The 20,996-nt window shown below is 39.0% G+C and overlaps 1 protein-coding gene across 3 annotated transcripts in view; it reads left to right on the top strand.

Annotated features, from left to right (window-relative positions):
- Window positions 1–20,035, top strand: part of ADAM23 (ADAM metallopeptidase domain 23) — a 165,006-nt gene extending 144,971 nt beyond the window's left edge. The window contains exons 25-26 of one of the 3 annotated variants that reach the window (XM_066281023.1): window positions 9,630–9,720; window positions 16,522–20,035. In XM_066281023.1, coding sequence (XP_066137120.1) covers window positions 9,630–9,720; window positions 16,522–16,570 — 140 coding nt within the window. In that variant the 3' untranslated portion in view covers window positions 16,571–20,035. Of the gene's footprint in view, window positions 1–5,628; window positions 5,720–9,629; window positions 9,721–16,521 lie in introns of all 3 variants that reach the window. The other 2 variants (XM_066281024.1, XM_066281025.1) reach the window with 2 other exon arrangements.
- The last annotated feature ends 961 nt before the right edge of the window (window positions 20,036–20,996 follow it).

Below are 20,996 nucleotides of genomic sequence, written 5' to 3'. Positions count from 1 at the left end.
ATGCTTGCCATATATAGTGAGTAACGCCCACAATAATCTGGCCTGTCATGTCCATTAGATGAAAGTTTTTCTGTATAGAAGCAGTGAGACAATATTAAAAAATACTTCATTTTATTTAATTCTACTGTACTCCCTTGTTATGGAGAAAAAAATTCAAGAAGCAAAATAAAACTATTGCCCCCCACCCTTTTTTAAAAAAAATCATGAACAATGGTATGGTTGTACCCAGCTACAGCCCTTTGGATCAAATTATTTTTAAGAAATTGGTAAAAATAGGCCCTGGCCGGTTGGCTCAGTGGTAGAGCGTCAACCTGGCATGCGGGAGTCCCCGGTTCGATTCCCAGCCAGGGCACACAGGAGAAGCGCTCATCTGCTTCTCCACCCCTCCCCCTCTCCTTCCTCTCTGTCTCCTGTCTCTCTCTTCCCCTCCCGCAGCCGAGGCTCCATAGGAGTAAAGTTGGCCCGGGCACTGAGGATGGCTCTGTGGCCTCTGCCTCAGGCGCTAGAATGGCTCTGATTGCGGCAGAGCGAAGCCCCAGATGGGCAGAGCATCGCCCCCTGGTGGGCGTGCCGGGTGGATCCTGGTCAGACGCATGCAGGAGTCTGTCTGACTGCCTCCCTGTTTCCAACTTCAGAAGAAAAAAAAAAAGAAATCGGTAAAAATAAAGGTGAATTCTTTGACTCTTGTTTTCATTGATTTGAGGATATCAGAGATGAACCAATGTATTTTGAATATTCCTTTCATTTTAATTATAAATTCCTGGAAGAATTAAAAATTCAACTTCCATTTGGGTAGGAACTAAAAGACACACATGAAAATATTGCCATATAGTCACTCTGCACTAGCTCAAATTGTCCACTTCTGACCCACTGTTTAAAGCATGCCATATTATTTATTCCAACTTCTCAAATCAAAAATGTTAAAAAGCGAGAAATAGGATTTCAAAGCAAAAACAATGTGAGCAAGGATTGTAAAAAATTTTCCATTCCATATCATTTTTTTTATTCACATTGTCATTTCTTTCACATAGGAAGACTCTTCTGGTCCCTTTTCTCCCAACTTGTTACCTCTGAGCCCACTGAAAGAAATTATTTTAGTTTGTTCTGCAAGGGTAGAATACATTTAAACTGTTTAAGGGACCAAGATTGCCACCTACTGTGGGGAGAGTTATGTCAAGTACCCATAATTGCCAATTTGGAGGCATCTTTGCATGGTGCTTATTATGGAATACAGTGGAACTTTTCCTGTTGGATGGTTTACATCATCAGTATAGGAGGGAAGAGAGGACCCTATCAAATGTTTTCATTGATATGGAATGGCAGTTCCTGGGAAGCTTTGTTCAGACCCTTTTATTATGATCTTAATCATCCAATCAAAGATAGAAAGGACTCAGGAAGAACCATTGTTTTACAAATGAGGAAACTAACTGAATTATCAGGATAACAGATAGTTAGGGGCAGAGCCAAGAATAAAAGGTAGATTTGCCTGATCTGGAGCCCAGTGCATTTTCTGTTATTGCACACTGCCTTGTTTAAAGCTGAGTATGTATTAAGTTGTTATGCTGGTTCTTAAAACACAATAATAAGAAGAAAGGGTAAAACAATAACCAAACAGTGATTGAGCTTAGAGGACCCATTACTTATAGAAAGTAGTGTTATATAATTATGAGCATTTAGTATTTTACAAGCAATGATTTCTCTCTTAATACCTTGAGGAGTATTAGTGTTTACTTTTTGCATCTATTTTTTAAAAGATGAGTTCCTTTGTGAGTATACTAATCTGTGATTTTCTAGAACAGATGATTAGATATGAGATGTTGTGATTCTCATATATGATTATGCTCATGTATATTGATATCTCATGTATTTTTCTCACTAACAATAGCCTCATCAATAATGTAAGGATTTACCAACCTTAAACATCTTTTCAATAGCTGTGAGTTTATTTCATTTGGATTCAGAAAAATGCCACGATATTTTTATTGACAGCTAAACTGACTGAATTAATATTTGTATATAAAATAATGTCTTTTTCATTTCTTTAGATATTTGTCTCTATGTAAACCCAAATGAACTTTTAAAAAACTATTATTTCATGGAAAGGAGTAAACAGATCTGAGTGTATGTCTGATTAATTGAAATATGGCGCTAGTAAAATATCTGTCTGTCATGCCAATATAATACGTTAAAGTATAAAGAGTATATTTAGTATTAATTTCTAATCTTAAATTTTAGTAAAATAATAAACCCCTGCCTGTCAGAGAGTACAAATGATGGCTTTGATGCCTCCTGTCTTTGCAATATTAAGGACAAAGGATTTTAGCCCCTGTTGGCTCCTTGGGGTCACATGGACTAATGTCATGCACTTTTGTTTCAGAAATTCTCTAAACTTAAGAAAAGAAAAGGAAAAAAACCCCAACCACCCAGTATCTAAAACACAATTTCAAAATGTCTGCAGCATGACTTGTCTGTGGAAGAATAATACATATCATATAGAAATTATTAAGAAAGGAGAAAATTCATAGTTTTGTTCTTGATATCATATACTTCTCAAAAATTCTATCTTTTAGTGCCTATGAACGTAGATAGCAGGGGCCAAGATGAAGAGTAATAATATTAAACCAACAAACAATAGAAATAAACAAGGAAACAAAAGTCAAAACATACTGCTAGGAAATAAACTATTTTCACAGTGAGATTACAATGAAAAGTGAATGTGCCAAAGAGTTAGGGAGCACAGGTAAGTTCCTGATATGATGACTGTTATTAGCTAGAATCTTATTTAAGAGTTCCATCTTCAAGTTTGGTGGTATATACCACCATGTTCTTGGAAGAAACAGTATTTATTAGGTAATGAATGAATGATTGAACAAATACAGTTACATAAGAAATAAATTAGTACAAATGTAAAACCAGAGCATAGGCCCCCCAAAGGTCCTAGAAATTTCTTTCCAATAAGATGACAAATTCTTTGTAATTGTGAAGAACAGCTGAGACCTCAGGTTGCAAGTATGGCCCCTGTCAAAATCTACTACCTGTTAGCCACTCTGTTAATTCATGTCAGTTTGAAACAGATCAAGAAGCTACCTGCTGGGAGAGATAACCCTATTAAATATCCTCATAAAGAATCAAATGGATTTTACATGGTTTTTAAATTTTTTCTTTTTTTACATATTTTCAGTATACCAGAATAAAGTCATGGGAGTCAGGGAGAACAAGGAAGAGAGAGGATACTTTTGAAAAAGCTATTTTGCCCACTAACTTTTATTTTGCTTTGGTATGGAGCACCACCTACTTACCAGTTAAGAATTCAGAGATAATTATTCTTGCTCAGCAGAGACTATATCTGCGTAACTCAAATACATATTTGAAGCATCTATAAAAATGTCTTGTTCCTCTGGTTGTGTTTCTAACACCTACATGATGGATTACATATAGTAATTCTCTTAATTCTCCAGTAAGAAGTTACACCCTTAACATATACAAAAGCCTTATTAAATAATTATTTTTTATTTATTATTCATACGGTAACTACAGTTTTTAAAATGGTAACAATTTTTTTTCAGCATCACATTTTACAAGAGTGTATGTTTCCTATAATTTGGCATAAATGGCTTATATAAAAACTGAAGAGGTAATAGGACTTGTATATTTGGGCTCTAAAAGCCAATGCCAAAAACTTAAGCAAAAAAAAATTTTTTTAATGTGATATATCCAAAGTTAATTTAGTATTCTGAAAACAATGATTTTCTAAGTTTTTGTTTGTTTTATGTCTTTTTTTCTTTTAAATGAGGCATTGTATCTGGCATACCTTTCATCTCAGTATTTGCCTCTACAATTTGGAAATCTGAGCTATAGTTTAGGTTATTTTGTATTATCGTGTATTGTCATATTTGGAAAACATTACCACCATCTTATATGTTGGTCTTTTTTCCTTTCCCCTTAGCGCTCTTCGTAGCCTTTCTGTTTTCTGTTATGTCCCCATCTTTTTGTTTATTTGTTTTTAAGAAAAACTCAGGTTGTGCTCAGTTAATGATGAAACCAGACTTTTGTATGCATATGATTTGCCCTGTGGTAAAATAAAGTATTTGTATAGTGGCTCACCTGGGTTAGAGATCTAAAGTCCTCTCTCCCTTGGGAGAATATTTAGCTAAAAAGGTCAATGACTTCCATGTTAAGCCTTGAGGAATGGTAACTTTCCAGTTGTGGTTCTTTGTTTTGTTTCACTGTGTTTCCTAGCACACAGTCTGTGTGGATGTAGCCTGTGAAAGCTCATCTCTGCTCTCATTGGTAAAGCAATGTGAAGCCAGTACTTTGATTCATGCGGAATGTGAGATGAAGTGCTTATATGTCCACACATTTGCCCACACACATACAGATACGTGGACACACTCAACCATAACTAGTCTGCCTCCTTACTTTGACACTAACCTTCACCTTGCCTGTGCAGAGAGAACCTTGGGGACTTGGGCTCATTCCAGTCCCATTTTTCTTTTTTTTTGCATTTTTCTGAAGCTGGAAACAGGGAAAGACAGTCAGACAGACTCCCACATGTGCCCGACCGGGTTCCACCCGGCACGCCCACCATGGGGCGACGCTCTGCCCACCAGGGGGCGATGCTCTGCCCATCCTGGGCGTCGCCACGTTGCGACCAGAGCCACTCTAGCGCCTGGGGCAGAGGCCAAGGAGCCATCCCCAGCGCCCGGGCCATCTTTGCTCCAATGGAGCCTTGGCTGCGGGAGGGGAAGAGAGAGACAGAGAGGAAGGTGCGGCGGAGGGGTGGAGAAGCAAATGGGCGCTTCTCCTGTGTGCCCTGGCCGGGAATCGAACCCGGGTCCTCCGCACGCTAGGCCGACGCTCTACCGCTGAGCCAACCGGCCAGGGCTCCAGTCCCATTTTTCAACGAAAGCCATACCTAGATGTGGGGACATGTGGGCATTGAATGTCCCCTCAGCAATTTATCACTTGGTTGTCTGAAGCAATTACTACAGTTTCCCAGAGACCCTTGCTTTCAGTGCAAAGTTTATATACTGCAGCCTATAAACAAAAAACTAAATGTCTGAATACTATGGCAGAAACAATCATTGTAGGATTATTTGGAATAAACTTTTCCAGGTAAAACAACTTCCCAGGTAACAATGCATTTAATTTTAGAAATACTCTCTTTTTTATAGTTGTAAGGATTTTCACAGAATTGAATAAATTCTGGATTTATAAAAGATGCAGCTTCATAAGCGTATTTTATAGTTTGAGAATTTTTAAAAAGTACACTAACGGTTCATAAGTTTTGTAATTAAAATGTAGATTTGCTATTATGCACTTTGAATTACATTTTAATTTCACCTCCTTATAGAAACTGTGATTCCATTTGGATTATTTATGTGTTTAAAAGTATAAGAGATTATGGATTTAATTAGGATTTTTGGAGTTTGAAGGTAAATTCAAAATTATCCTTGAATATTTTCAGTGTGTACATAGAGCTTAATGTCAAGTCATCAAGCAAAGCTTTTAACATATGACTGACTTTCAAAAGCATTTCCTGAAGAGATTATTTCGTATGTTAGTGAAATCAGTGTGTAATTAATTTCCTTTGTTAAAAAAAATCTCCGTTTTTTTTCCTCCACACAGTGAACATGGCCACAAGCAGGCTAATAGGTGCTGTGGCAGGCACCATTCTGGCCCTGGGGGTGATTTTTGGAGGCACAGGGTGGGGAATAGAGTAAGCATCCTTCTGAGTGTCCGAGTGTTTCGGTGTGGCTCCTGGTGTGTGAGCTGACCCTCTGTCCCTCACTCCCTCCTGTCATCTTGTCGATGTGTCTCCCATGGTGGTGCTACTTGTGGCGTGATTTGGACATGTTTGTGTTGTGTGGTAATCTTGTGCAGTGGAGAACCTTCTCCTGTCTGGAACAATGTGGGGCATAAAATAATATCGGGGTGCTTATGATGCCTTCATAATTAAGGCCACGGTCCAAAAGCTTCCATTGCTCCTCCACTTGTAAAAAGAAATTTTAAGATACAAACCTTTTTAAAATTTTTTTTACTATTTATTGGCCATAATATTTTTATATGAGCATTTTATTAGGATTCTTATAACAAATTTCCATCATCACCAATCAAATAGATCCACATAGATAACTAGGAATTATCAACAGTTGTAACTCTTTTTAAAGATAATCTGAGTGCTAGCCACTAATATTTTCTTCATCGATTGAGAGTGGTATAGGAGGCTTCAGCTTAACTTGTTTTTTAAAAAAAGATATTTAGGATATTGCTCTTGTTTCCTATAAAGTTAATAATTCCAATTTTTTCACAAATATTTGGGGGCTAACAGCATTAAGAATGAAAAGATACTTAATCCAAACCTGCAAACTCTTAAGTGAACAGTTGCAAATTGTCTGGTGGGTTTGTCTTAGAAGTAGCCAGTGTATAAATAAATAACCTGGTAGCCAGTCTATAAATAAATAACCTGCATGCCACTTGCCCTTTGAGGCCTCGCAGAAATACAGCTCACCGGGGCCTTTATTGAGGTTACTCTGGGTGGGAGCCACATCCTTACAATAGCTCTCAGTTCTCCATGGGATCTCTTTCATGAGATCATTAATCTGTAGACTAAAAGGTTATTATGATTTTTTTCCTGCTAATTTCAGAGGAAGCATTTGCAAGTAATAAAAATACTCCTTCACATGCTCTTTTCTAATCACTGTGGTAGTAGTGATAACACTGCCCACAACTCAGGAACGAATTATTAGTATCTTAAGGAATCACCAGATACCTCTGCTCAACCAGCCCAAACCATGAACATGTTGAGAACATCTCACACATTCCTCCTTAGGCCCCCTAGGACTCAGCACACATGCTTGCCTTACTCTCTGGGTCTGAGAGACCCAGGGACCAAAATAGCATTGAGAGGGAGCAGGTCCATAGGTCACATGTGCTAATTACCTAAGGCTTCCCTTCTGGATTGAAGGGCTTTGACCAGATGTGGATCTTCTAACTCACGGCCCACCAGTATGGGTTATGAGGCTAGTTACCCCCAGGGAAGCTAGAAATACGGGAAAAGCTATTTTGTTTCTCCATGCCTGTTAGAAAAGCAAGTCCATATATAAGATGTAAGGTATTTTTTTTTAAAAATGAACTTTGTCCTATAAAATTTTAGGTTGGGTCTCTTGACTGGATTGTACACCAGAAGTAACATTTCTTTTTCGGGGGATATTCTGTACATACATTTATGTGAAACTCCTCCGTGGAAGAAAGGTAGTTTTTTAAAAATCCAAACTCCATTTTTTTTATGTAATTTATTGACTACCAACTGAAGAGATGAATTTTAATACTTTCCTCTGAGTCTTAGAGCTAGGCCAAATCCAGGACCTTTGTTATAAAGCATAGTCCTTGTCACCCATTCTTTCCAGTGTTGTTGGTTTGTGGCTATTTCTGGTTGTGACAGGTAAGTCTGTATAAGTGTATTTATATTTTTTTTTTCTTAAAAATATTAATTATTGTTCTTGGTTTATATACTTTTTTTGTCTATTAGTTCACTGCTTTTTTTTCTTCAAATTCTAAATTTCACCGTAATTGCTTAAAAAGTAAATACAGTTGAAAAATAAAATCACATAGTACAATGTAGTTTTAACGCTTGCTAGTTTCACTGGTAGTATAATGTTCATTTACTCACTAAGGAGTCCATGCGCAGAAGTTTTGTTTTGTTTTACTTTTATTTCTACTTGAGAGTTTATCATTGTAAATCAGGAGTCATTTCTCATGGGTTATGTATTGATTCTAATTCCAGCCTGTTTTCTGAGCTAGTAATGTGCAAATCGTGTCTGAAGCATAGATTATGTACATGGTATTATAAATATTTTTAAATATTTGTTTTAAAATTTGATTCCCTATTAAACTGTGGGGAGGAAATATATATAAATGGAATAATGTTTCATTAGTGCAGGGGTTAGCAAACTTGCTGTAGGAGGCCAGATGGTAAATAGTTTTGGCTTTGCAGGCGACAGGATGTCTGTCACAAGCGTGACTGCTGTCCTAGCATAAAAGCAGCCGTAAACCACGTGGGGACAAATGAGTGGGGCTGTGTTCCAGTCAAGTTTCTTTGAAAACACAGCAGGGCCAGATCCAGCCTGTGGAATGTAGCTTGCTGACCCTCAGTGGACACCGTAAGCTTTAGAGTCAGACAAATCTGGGTTCATATATTGCCTCTGCCACGTATTAACTTCTAGAAGTCTTTAATTCTTCATCAGTTAAACAGGGATAATCATAGTTCCTACCTCTTATGATTTTGTGAGGATTAATGAGATAATAATGCCAAGTGCTTAGAAGTGCACTCACATAGCAAGGTTATATATAGTGTATAGTATTAGCCTGCTTTTACTGCTATCATTATTATTGGCGTAACTCTAAAGACCACTGAGATTTGTGTTCTGTAGACCCTCAGTGATTAGTGTTGAGAGTGTGTCCAAACCCAGGAAGCTGAAGAGACTGCATCCCTGAGACCCCGAGGTAACTGTCCTCACTTTTCTATTGTGCCCACCAGCACTGCGTGGCCTCTGAGGAGAAACATGACGCCGCACAGCGTTTTAGTGCTGCTAAAAGTGGCATCCATTTATGTACACAGTTGAGGGCACTGATGTGAGCAGAAAAGAGAATTTTTTACACAGCATCGAATATATACACAAACCCAAGGATTTTAGGGGGAATACCAAAATTGGCCTTGTGACATCAGGAACAGGGACATCAAGTTAGGACAGAAAGTATTTTGCTGTTGGGGGTGCTGTACCTGCATATTAGCATTCTGTGAGATGTGATAGTTAAAATAATTCTTTCACTAAAGTAATATTGCTTACATTTAAGCAATATTACTAAGACGTTTTCTATGTGAGTGGAGCGGATGTACGTAATATATACCAGCTCTGCTCAAACAGTTGATAGAAACTCCATTTTCTTTTTTTCCATCTCCCCAAAATGATCCAAATGAGTTCTATGCTTCCTTTATATATTGCCTTTGGAGCCCCACGCTGCTGTTTAAACACTGTACGGGTCCACCCAGTGAAGAAATACACCTTTGAGAACAAGACTTCAAAGTCAGATCTTTACTGGTAACCTTTTTCGAACTTCTGAATTTTAACTGTCTCCCAGTGGGGGATAGGAAATTTAGCATTCAGACACCTTTCCATGCTGCTTGAAAGAACACTTCAGTAGACCATTTCCCCTTCTTTTCCTGCCCTCGTCTGCCAGCAGAGTGAGCTAGTAATTCTCGTGCAGTTGTGTTCTTCATGCGCTCTTCCCCTTGTTTGATTCATGACAGTGGGGAAGAGGAGGAGAGGAAAGGCGTGCAGTGACAGCATTTGGGGCATATTTGCTTCAGATTCTGCGAAAAGGTGAATTTAATGGACCTTTCACGGTCAGTGGTGCAGAAGCTTTAGATTTGAAGGCATTCCAATCCAAGCAGTAGCTGTCCATAGCATCGACAGTGGAATGAAGCCAAGTATATAAAGGTTGACTGGTGTGTTTAGCAATCTGTGATGCAGGGTATTTACTTCCTGAAACTTCTCAACTGCCCTTTCCCTCCTGGTAATGAAAGTGATTGGCTCATACGACTTTCTTCCCATGATCCTTTGTCACAGGTCCTAGTGCCACCAATCTCATAATAGGCTCCATCGCTGGTGCCATCCTGGTAGCAGCTATTGTCCTTGGGGGCACAGGATGGGGATTTAAGTAAGCAATGCCGCATGTCTTCCTCTCGGTGGCTCTGGCACTTCTCTTTTCTGCTTACATAACCAAGTTTTGAGTTCCTGCTACAACCTGTAAACCTGATAAAAAGAAATATTTTAACAGTCAACCTGATAAAAAGAAATATTCTTAGTCACACATGGGTCAGAAAAGAAGCCACGTGGAAACTCAAATTCAGGCAAGTAGGAAAACATGAAATGTGGAAAGAACGCACATGCACTGGTTTAAGGAGAACAGAGTAGGAGTTCTTTAATAGAAAACAGTCCAGCTTTTAGGAGCAAGCACCCTGAGATGCGTTTCTTTATACACAGACAAGAAAGGAAGTTGTGTAGGTGGAAAGGGTGGATCTAAACTCCTTGTATCTGTTTTAAACTGGTTTTTAGTCCACTGACATTTTGAAATTTTTACAACCTGAGGAACCATTTGTTTATTATTTTTCACATGTAACATCTGCAGCTTTGTGATTGGAAAAGCTTCATTATTTTATAAATAAACATTTTCAAATATATTTTTATTAACTCCCTAACCAACTGAATTGGTTTTTCACATTGGAATTTAAAATCTCTGGCTTGGTGATACTTAATATTTTCTAATTAATTTCTAATATTGACATGACTGGGTAGGTCTGGTGTGTTTTCATAGTACCCTTTGAGTTCGGATTGTACATTGATCACTGAGCTAAGTTTGTTTAAATAGCCAGATAATCACAAATAACCCTTAGTTAAGATCAAAATTTTCAAATGTAATTTATTCACTTTGGATGTTTCCATACCTCAGATTAATTGGATAGTTGCTTTTCATGCTGCAGTGACTTTTGATTTGTAAATATGTCCTCCTATGCCAAATATTCCTTGCGATAAATTGAAAATTCAACCAGATCTAGAGAAACAAATTTACATGGGAAATAAGACCATTATCCAAACTCAAAACCCACTTTGCCTTTGTCTGGTTAACCAATAGCGGATTCGCTTGACTTGAATTGTCTGAATAACTGTCTTAATTAGGAAGTTTGGTCAGTTTTATATTTGGAATCCTGAATTCAGTACATTTAAACCAGCTATAATGTTGTTATTAGAAACTGATTATGACAGAAAAGCAAACTGAAAGATGATTTATAAATTCAAGCATACCATTTTTCTGAGTGGTATCAACTTGGGAAGCTGCTGGGCCTCTTTTCTGCAGAGGTATTTATAAGCTTGAACTTGTTTGATGGAACAGTAGTTCTGGCATCACTGTGTTTTCAAAAAACACACTCCAAATGGGCTGCTCTTGTTTGAATTTCTCATCCCAGTATTAACAAGACATTGCCCAGATGCTGGACCACTCATGTGGCATATAACAAAAGAACAGAGTTTTGTTTGGACTGGCCTCACTCAAGCAAAAATTTTCTTAGTGCCTCATTACTGTAACTAAGTCATGTATATAACACGTATTCCATAATCTGTTGTTTTATAACGCCTCCTTGAACTTATTCATAAATATCCCTCAAGAAAAAGAAATTTGGCTCGTGCTCAGGCTTATGCCTTCTGGCCTTAGGAAACCTCCGTTTTGAAGACTTGGAAAGCCATCTCCTGTGCCTCTTTGCCATCCAGCCACATGCCATACCAAATTTGCCATTTCAGCATTTGGAGATAAGAGCGCAGCTCTGTAGCAGGACCTCAAAACAGCGGCCTGGCCTAGCTCACAGCTTGAATTGCATGTTTCTATGGGGGAAAAACGGCAAAGCCTCCTATCACTGTGTATATAAGTGGATTAGGCCCTGTACAGATTCTTTATATCTGAGAGAGACGTGTAAGCATCAGAACAGAGGAGTGAGGGTGGGTGAGGAGACAGACACTTAGAGTGGTGAGAAGCGGCTGTACTGTGGATTGCTTGCGGGTGCGTCCTGCTGTGCTAGGTCAATGCCCCTTCCCGCGCTCTGTGACCCTGATAAAGAAAACCATTGTAGAAAGGGACACAGCCGTGTGGAGCAATTATCTGAATGCCCTGAAAGAAAAAGTGGAGGCGTGAAATCACTTTGGGAGTTTAGATGTGGGGAAGCTGCTGCTCTTCATGCTGACTATTGGTCGCTGCACGAGGATCTGAATTTGCTTTCGATTTTAATAGTAGCGACATGGTTTATATTCAGAATTAAAGAGCAACTTCGACTATGCAATAAAAGACTTTGGGTGTTGAATGATAAAGTTTAGGTTTTCTCACCACCTGGGTAATTTTGGAGATGATTAGACGTGCTTTAGAAGTATAATTATTTTTACATTACATTCAGTGAAAATACAAAAGAGGTTCCTTTAGGATCAGAAGCGGAAAAGTAGTTTGGAAGAGAGATTGCTTTAAATACCTTTATTGGGAATCACCTCTGAAATCAGGCTTTTTATTACTAGAGAGACATTAGCAAAATAACCTGAAGAATCTGAGGGCACGTAAACTTCCGGATGAGAGGAAGATGTATTGTTGACGGCTCAGGGGAAGTGTTGCTTTTTCCTAATGTCGCATTTCTGTCGGTGTGACACCGTGAGTAATGTAGATGTGGAGGAAGTGCCCCACCAGACCCGCCCTGTGCGAGTGTAAATGAGAAATACAGCCCTGCTTTGACCCTGCTGTTGTCTGCCGTTCTTTATAGTAGGTTTCTCTTAACATGTATTTCCTCTGATAGATGGTAAAAAGCAAGAGTATATGTGAGTGAGTGTGTGTGCACATGTGAATGTGTGTACCTTTTTTTAGGGTGATAATGAAGGTTGTCAAGATTATTGTGATAAAAAAGAACATAAATTTAGATTACTTCTTCTGAGCAGAATAGTAAGAATGTGCAAACTTTGCTTAATGCGAACAAGACTGCTATAAGCAAAGTTGTAGACTTCCTGAAAAGCCGATGAACATGCTTTATTTGGCAGGTTATTTTATTTATCAGACTGGCTAAGGTGGTAGAAATACTTAGTAGCCACTTAATTTCATACTCGAAAAGTATGAGGTTTCTAAGGGATAATTTAGTCTCTGGATTCCCAGTCTTTCAGGTCTTAGAATTTCTCTGGGAAGTCCTGTGAAAAATGAACATAAGCGCTTCATTCCCAGCTGCCCAACTACCAGCTGTCCAACATCTCCCCATTTCTGCATTAATTTCCCTCACCTCCTGCCCCCTCTCCTCTCCGTCACCTGCACACACAGACAACAGCTATGGTGAGAAGCTGTTGTCTATTGTGTTTGATTCGTGGGGACTCGTAGCCTCTATTCAATGTTGGACAATAATCTATCTGATTAGATCATTAGAGCTGTTGTTTCTCCTAGACTTCGGAAAAAAACCATGTAGATGAAGGGTCATTTTAGTAGCATCTTCTCTAAAGCTCACAAAAGGTGACAGGTATATGAAAAGAGAGCTTCCTATCTCCATTTAAATGAACAAAATTGCTGTCATTACCTTGGACATGGCGGCTTTTTATCTGACATTTCCTAAGTTTGAATATGGGAAAATTGGCATGAGTGATACGGTCATTTACATGTATGTAATGTATACGAACATCACAGTTGATGGTAGGAAAATTTTAGGTGATGGTAGGAAAATTACGTGAAAGTAACAGTGACATGGTTGGTTGACAATTCAGATCACAAGATTCGACAGTGAGTCTGGAGCTCTTCCAAGTACATTGTAATGTCCCAGTCTGTGGTTCCCGTCACCATGTCCCGCTGTCCCACTACCTGCTCCTCCTCGGGGCTCACTGGGAGGGGTAAAACTGGCCTGGCACTGCTTCTTTTGAAATTAAAGGAATTAATTTAGTAAGTGTGAAATCCTCATGTGTGATTGCTCCTCTATGAGAAGTCACTTGGGTTACAGATTTTTACTTGAGTTTGACTTTGTAAACAGTTCTGCATGGCTTATGTTTCACTTCCTTGGCCATGCTAAGGAAAAGACTGTTTAGATACTCATGTAAATGAAAAGTTAAGGGCCCTATCTGGGTGATCACAAGGAAAGTTAACGGAATTGTTTGAATGTTGAGTTGGATTAAATTTAAAAGGAGCTTAATGCTAATTTTCTCAAAAGGATAAATGTCTCTCTCTCTCTTTTCTTTTTGCTGTTGTGTTTTACAGAGTTAGGAAACGAGATCAATGTTACCTAGTCTTTCCATAGGAGGGTAACCAGAGTGCTCCTCTGAATTACATGGCCGTATCCCAGGGCAGAATTCCCCTAGCTCCTGCCACGCTGGAGCACTTTCTCCCTCAGATCTAGCAGATGGTAGTGGTGCCAGGCTGGCCAGGAAAACTCAGTTCAGCTCCCTGACTCAACCCTCTGGGGACGTCAACTCAGTCTAAGGTCGCTTAGAAAGGACTAGGTCAGGGGTTCTTGGTGGGCCGGCAAGACCTCATTTAGAGAGAGAAGAAGGTAGTAAATGTGGATAAATATTCTCTTGGAAAGATCTAACAGCTTTACAATCTCAGATGGTTATTGTTAAGTGAAGAGCTTTGCTTTAATTTTGTATATGTGTATGTGTGCATAATATACAGAAATGCAGGTTTTTCAGAAGTGGTAAAAGTTAACAAAAACTGGGTCAATGCAAGATGTATGGTTTATGGTAGTATTTTATAAAGATCCAGAAATACCTTTCAGGCTGTAATGAGAAGGTTAATAGCCTTCGTGATCCCAGCAAGCGGAGGGTATTTAGATAAACAGTTGTGGATGGGAGACAGCAAGCACGTGCCGTAGTGGTTGTGCTTCCACGTTGCAATTCCACCAAAAGACCTTGTTCAGATAGAAAATTCAGGACAGGCAGTTGTCAGCGTACACTGGCCCACAGTGGTTACAATTTATATGTAAGGGACCCTCAGAGGGAACCAGCCGTAGGAGTGTCCCTGTCATCCTCATCAGGGAGAAAAGACGGTCCTGGAATCCCCCGTTGGTGTTCAGATTCTATTTGCTCGTAAATAACATGGTTCTACAGCATGGTTTAGCCTCCTAGTCTGGCCTGCGAACCCAACCCAGTCATCCTGTTGAATATTGTTTCTACTTAAAAAAAAATGCAATCTGAGCTTCAAAAACTGATGTTTTAGAAGGCGCACAAACTAGGACATTGGAGGTCCTTTGTTCCAGGATGAAGTGGGAATTTCATATCTCCATTTAAAAATAAACTGGATTGCAGTTATGACCTTAGACATGGCTATTAACCTGACATTCCCTGCATTTGAAATAAAGGAATTTAGATGTGGGCAGTATCGTCATTTACATGCATAGTGGCCAGCTGACTTGATCTTTCCTCTACATTATAATTGAGAAGACATTAGTTTAACATTTCTCTTGAGTTCCAGCAATGCATAGCTAAGTAGTAGTCCTTCAGGGTCATTGACAAGGTCAAGCAGTCCCTGTTTTCCCCCAACTGACTCACTGGAAGTGTGGCTCCTTATATATCTACTTTCAAGGGCTCTGACTCAGGTAGCGGACACATCCGTGCTCTGAAGCAAACTCTGATAGACACATATGAGAGATGTCTGTTTTAGTCCCATCTCTGTTTCTGAGGCAGCATCAGCAATGCTTGTGTTCAAGAATATTGGGAGTAGGGAAGCAAAGGAAGTAACCCTGTTGCAAATAGTGTTTGCCACCATGGATTACTTGCTAGGCCAGTGAACCCGCATGCTTAGGGCATTAATAAAGGTGTTTTAATGAAAACTTTCAAAAAGGAAAGGGGGATTTTCTTTAAAGATTTTTATATTCAGTATTTTAAAAGAGAAACATCTTGGGGACAATAAGAACTTTGCAGAGTGCCCTAATACCTATTTTGAGCTTTGGTATTGTTTTTATTTTGAATTATGTAGTGGGGAGGAGGAATATACTGTAATCCTTTGGGACGTAGGGCCAGAAGGGCTTCCAGCTGGCCCTGAGTGAGTGGCAGGGGAATGAGGGCTCCCGGGGACTCCTCGTCTCCAGTTTTGCATGATGCCTCGGTGGCAGCAGCACTGCACCCGCCCAGTGCGCAGATTAAATGCATGAGCGCCCTGCTTGATGCCCCACATAAAACCAGACCATGGGGAGGTTGCAACCAACTTTCGTTGTTGCTTTGTACAAGTGTCTTGCTGGTTCTTCCTTTTCTCTTTTTAAACATAAAAACCACTTGTTAGGAGACTGGACACTGTGAGCAAGGCGTTTTAACTTGCTTCTGTCAGCTAAGCTAATCTGCTGCATTTGCCTAACTAACCTGAGCCTGTGTCCACTCTCCTCTGAGTGTGCTGTCTTCCTGTGCACTCTGGTTTTCAACTTTCTAGACTTGAAGAACGCTGGTTCCACAGTGTAGTAAGAGCTCACACAGCCACGGCAGAGAGATAACTGAGTACAAGGCTTTTTGCCATCTTGGCAAAGGCTGATCCACTGACACTGGACTCTCAGGTCCTGGAAGGAATCAGCTCCAAGACTTTCAGAGTTTTTCTTAGCTCTAATAGACCCCTATGAGGAAGAGCCCTCCATATAATAATTCTCATCTCATTACAGTTAGCTATGGCAATTACTTCAGAAATAAGAGACAAATTGGCCTATAGAGACTCGCAATGATTAAAAATGAACAACTTAAAGCTTCTTTTGGTCTTCACAAATGGGTATAATCTAGTGGAGATGTTTTCAACATATTCAAAAGTGTGAGCTGTTCTGTGTTTCAATTTCAAGTTACTTTGGAAAATCTGCCTCAGTGTGGGTTGATTACTTTGCTCTGGAACAAGTGTTGTCATTATCATCACCCTTCTGTCATCATGATCTGATTAATATTGTGGATTTCCCCCCCTCTGCTTGCATCTTCTTTTGACGCACTCGGGAAGAAATGTCAAGAAGAGGAGGTTCGATCCTTCTCAGCAAGGCCCCATCTGAGTCAGCGGTGCTGGGTGAACGGTGCTTTGCACTGTTGGATTCTGGATTCTGGGTATGACATACTTTCAGTAAAGATGCCAGAACGCTCAAGCCTGGAAACAAGAACACTGGGTGGTCATGACTACAGAACTCAAGTTGGGGTAACAGGAATGAGGTAAAAGAAACCTGTTCTTTTTTGGAAATCATTTCAAAGAACTCCTCCGACCATCTGTCAATAAGAGAGGGGGCAAAGACAATGTTATCAAAAAAAAAACTATTTCAAATTCTTTTTTTTCTAACTAAAGGAGGAAGGAACAATAACAACAAAAATGACGTGCAATAAAAGAACCATTAAAAATAGCATTTTCTTCCTCAGCCTGTTGGCACTTAATATCTTCTAAATGATCTGGCATGATTTTTTTTTTCTCTTACTACCAATGACACACTCCAGTGGCATGAAGATCTAATTTTCGAAAGGGTAAAACCTGCATGGCATATCTACAACAAGCAGCTAGTCAACTCGCAGCCAAACCTGCAACTGAACTCCTAAGGTGGAAACGACAGACGGACATGAGGAAGCTGCCTGGCCCCACCCCCTAGTCTAGACCAGGCCAGGACCCCAGAGACCCCTGCTCTTGTTGGTTCCCTTTCCCATTGTCTTTTCTCCTGGATTGAGCAGCCTTTGGAAATGGGAGCTGGGATTTGAGCATCGATGCTATTGTATAGTTCTTTTATAAATGTAAATATGGAAATAAGAGACTTTGACACATCATGTTCACTCGTCTGTGTTGAAATATTTTTCGTGGAAAGGTTCTCTGTAAATTTGAGTTTATTGTTTGCTCCCCATCTTTTTGGTTCCTTTTCTCTATTTCTTTGTCTCTGTCCTTCTCTCTTGTAACATGTTGTACAGTGATTGTTGGGCTTGCTTCAAAAAAGACCGATGTAGCTGCAGATGCAGGAAGTTTGGGCACAAAAGAGGTGCAATTTTAACATGAAACACTTGAATGAAATGAAATACTCTGAAGCCAAAAAGAAACAAAAGGTGGGGGGAACAAAACAACAAAATAACCCATAGAAAAAAACACAAAAGTTGTGTAAATGCAGATATATGTTCTGATAAGTCTCTAAAATTTTTTTGGTGTCATTATAAACATATGTATATAATGTAACAAAGTAGGTACCCTGTCAAATTAATCACAAAAGTGCCAAGCTCATGATTTTAGTTTTTGGTTTTGATAATTTCCTTTCCCTGTCTTTAATGTGAAAGGAGGATAAACTTAAAGCCTTAAATTAAAAAAATAATAATTTTTCAGTGTTGAACGCTTGGGAAAAAAGTTAAGCTTTCCATTTTATTCATATCTATTCCTATCAATACTTCATTCATGCTTCATCATCTGGCCTCAAAATATATATGGTAGCACCCCTCTGTAAAGCTGGGATTGAGACAGAAACAGTAATTCCCTTCCTGTGAGCGCTGTTATAACAGGCTTTCATATGTACGTGTGTGCTGTGTTTTCAACAAGCCTCATTCAGCTCCCAGCCTGCTGCAGATCAGTGGATTGCTGCGCTGGACTACAGTGGGGTTCAACTATATAAACTTCACCTTCTTGTCCCTCCAGGCAGATTTGCAGATGTAATCTGGGTTCCTGAGTCCCTTTGAGTTTAGGTCACTTTCATAGAGGTTTCTTATTCCATAAATATGGTCACAATTGCTTCTGATCAAAGGTTAATTGAATACATTAATAAAGAAATTTGGCCCTGACTTTGTTTTCAATGTATAACTTGTACATGATCCCTTCAGTTGAATGTCCATCTGGAGAAAAGCTTTCCTGAAGACCCCCCAAATGCCCATTCTTCTCTGACATTCTCTTTTTAGGAACAGGACATCAGTTAATTACACTATTCACTTCATGACAACCAACTTAGCTAGCTAAGTCGGTTGCCAAGTCCCTTTTCAGCATGATTCACAATACTAGTGTCACAAGTTTGGTTTTGTATTTGGAAAAGATTGTGTCCTAAATATGTGCTGCTGAAAAACAGTGTGGTTTTTTTCCCCCATATATTTTTAATTGTGGAAGTATCACAGTCATAGAGCAGAAACCTTAATTTCTGTATGCTACTCTAGACCATCACCTAACATCTTAATCCTGTTATTGCTTTCTGAGTACTAGTTGCTACACAGGTATGCAGTCTTTCTCTAGAACTAGCTCTGTATTTATGTTGTGATAACAGGGTTCTTACTGGCTATGTAAGGCACAGGTTGTACGTATCCCTTCTATAGTGGCAAAGGCTCTTTCACCTCCGGGAGACTCAGATTACTCGGCATCTCTTCCTGTCACTGCATTCTTTCTGTCTCTCTGTTGCTGGACCCTACTCCCCAGTGGTTTCCGGGCCACTGCTGAGTCCACCGTGTACATTTCACACCTCCTTCAGAGGCACTACGGCGACTTAACAGCAACAAAACCATGGTGGTTACAAAACAGGTTAAATCTTTATTATTAACTTTTGAGCATTTCACAAACAACATTGTAAATGTGCGATGTTATGTTTTAAATCAGACCACACTGGTCCCCAAATACTATGTACATATGGCAAATGTCAGCGTAACTTTTTGTTACACTGGCAGTTTCATAGGTAACCAAACCTATGCTCCAATGTTAAATTATTTGTGTGTCTATGTAAAATGCACAAGCTTTAAGCTATGTGTGTATGAACATGAAAGATTATGCAACCAAAACCAATCGTAAAACAATGGATTATAATTCTTTTTGGTGGTCTTAGGTTATGTAGTTTCAAACTCTGCTGTATTTTCTCTTGCACCTGCCATTCATTTGCCGCCTTTTGTGGTATGAATAATCCTTTTTATTAATTTGAGCTCAAAGCACAAGCATATCATTGTTTACTATTACCCAACAAGAGTTCGTGTTAAGTAATGACAAGTTCCCATTTCACCCACTCTACTTTTGCTGCGTTAATTAATGACACATGGATGAGGAGATGTATGCTAACTTCATTGCTCACCTGGGATACTGCATGAGCCCACTGAATTAGAGCTACTCCTATTAGATTAATGAGCAGTACACATAGGTGCATGTTACGAAACATGAATCCATAGAGCTGTGGAGTTTTGCCAAGCGATATGTGTGTATTTTGTTTTTTTGTTTTTTTACTATGCAAAGATGAGAAATGCACAAACTTTTCAAAGACTGGTGTCTGAAGAACATTACAAACAATACTTGAACCCTTTCTTTAAAGTCATCCCATTGTATTTTATAGTCGCTGCTTCCATTGTTGATTTTCATTTTTAAATGGTTTGTAATTTTTTAAGTGTACAACCTGAAGTTTTATTTGAAGTTAATAAATTCATTCACAATCTTGTTGGCTGCTGATGAATGGAGATCCACTACTCATTGTATGCATCTTTAAGTCAAGTCTGTATTAAAACTTTTGTTAACATAAATGTTGTAGCTTTATACCTTTGTCATTTTTCATAACCCCCTTTTTTGTGTTCTCTTGTATTGTTGAATAAATGGCCATGTGCCTGAAATTATCACGAGTTTTTTTTAGCATGGGTTACTCAATCAAAGGCTCCCTGAAAATTTAAGCAGTCAATGGAGCAAAATAAAATCTCTGATTAGTGTTAAATATATTTCTGATTAGGATTCAGTTTCATTGGATTTACTGAAAATGCTTCTCATAAATCATGAAAAGACCACCTTAGAATCATACCATGATCAATTTTTTTCTTCTTTAATGCCTCTCTTCTGAGTTTAAAGTGGGTGGCTAGTAATGATATTTATACTTTTGACCTGGTACCAAATGTACAATCAAGCTATGAAGAAAACAGGATTGTTTGTTATACAAACTTATCAAAAACATTGTAAGGAGGGCATTTTCTCACACCACCCGTGGAATTGTTCATCAGATGATATTTCTTCATGACTGTCTTTCAGTGTCTCTCCTCATCCCCACTGCCATCTCTTGGTTTGGCATCAGTGGCCACAGATCTCTCATATATCTACTGCCCTGACACAGAGAGAGGCTGATCTGACCACACTGTTCCTCAGATGAAGGACTGCAGGGGTTTTTAGTTTCCTGTAGGATGAAATCCAAACCTAATAATGTTAGGAACTTTTGCCTGCCTTCTATGACCTCAGTCTTGTTTATTTAGCCTTCATTGGCTCTTACTCCTCCATGCTCACCTTACAGCTCCCCTCAAAGAGCCTCTTCTACCCAGGTCTGAATAATTTTATATAATTTTTATGTCCACACCTCATAATTCACTTATTTCTACGTCAGTTCATGTAATACAAAAAAAAAATGGAAACACTTAAAATGACATGTATATTATACTTTGGATAAGAAAGCATATTAGAATGACATTTCTTGTTTGATTTTAAAATGATTATCTAATTTTTGAGAGGTTTTCCTATAAGTCATTCTCTTC

Source organism: Saccopteryx bilineata, chromosome 5 (assembly GCF_036850765.1).
Source record: "Saccopteryx bilineata isolate mSacBil1 chromosome 5, mSacBil1_pri_phased_curated, whole genome shotgun sequence".
NCBI lineage: Eukaryota > Metazoa > Chordata > Mammalia > Chiroptera > Emballonuridae > Saccopteryx > Saccopteryx bilineata.
Note: the sequence above shows the minus strand (reverse complement) of the source record. Positions and strands in the feature narration are given on the sequence as shown.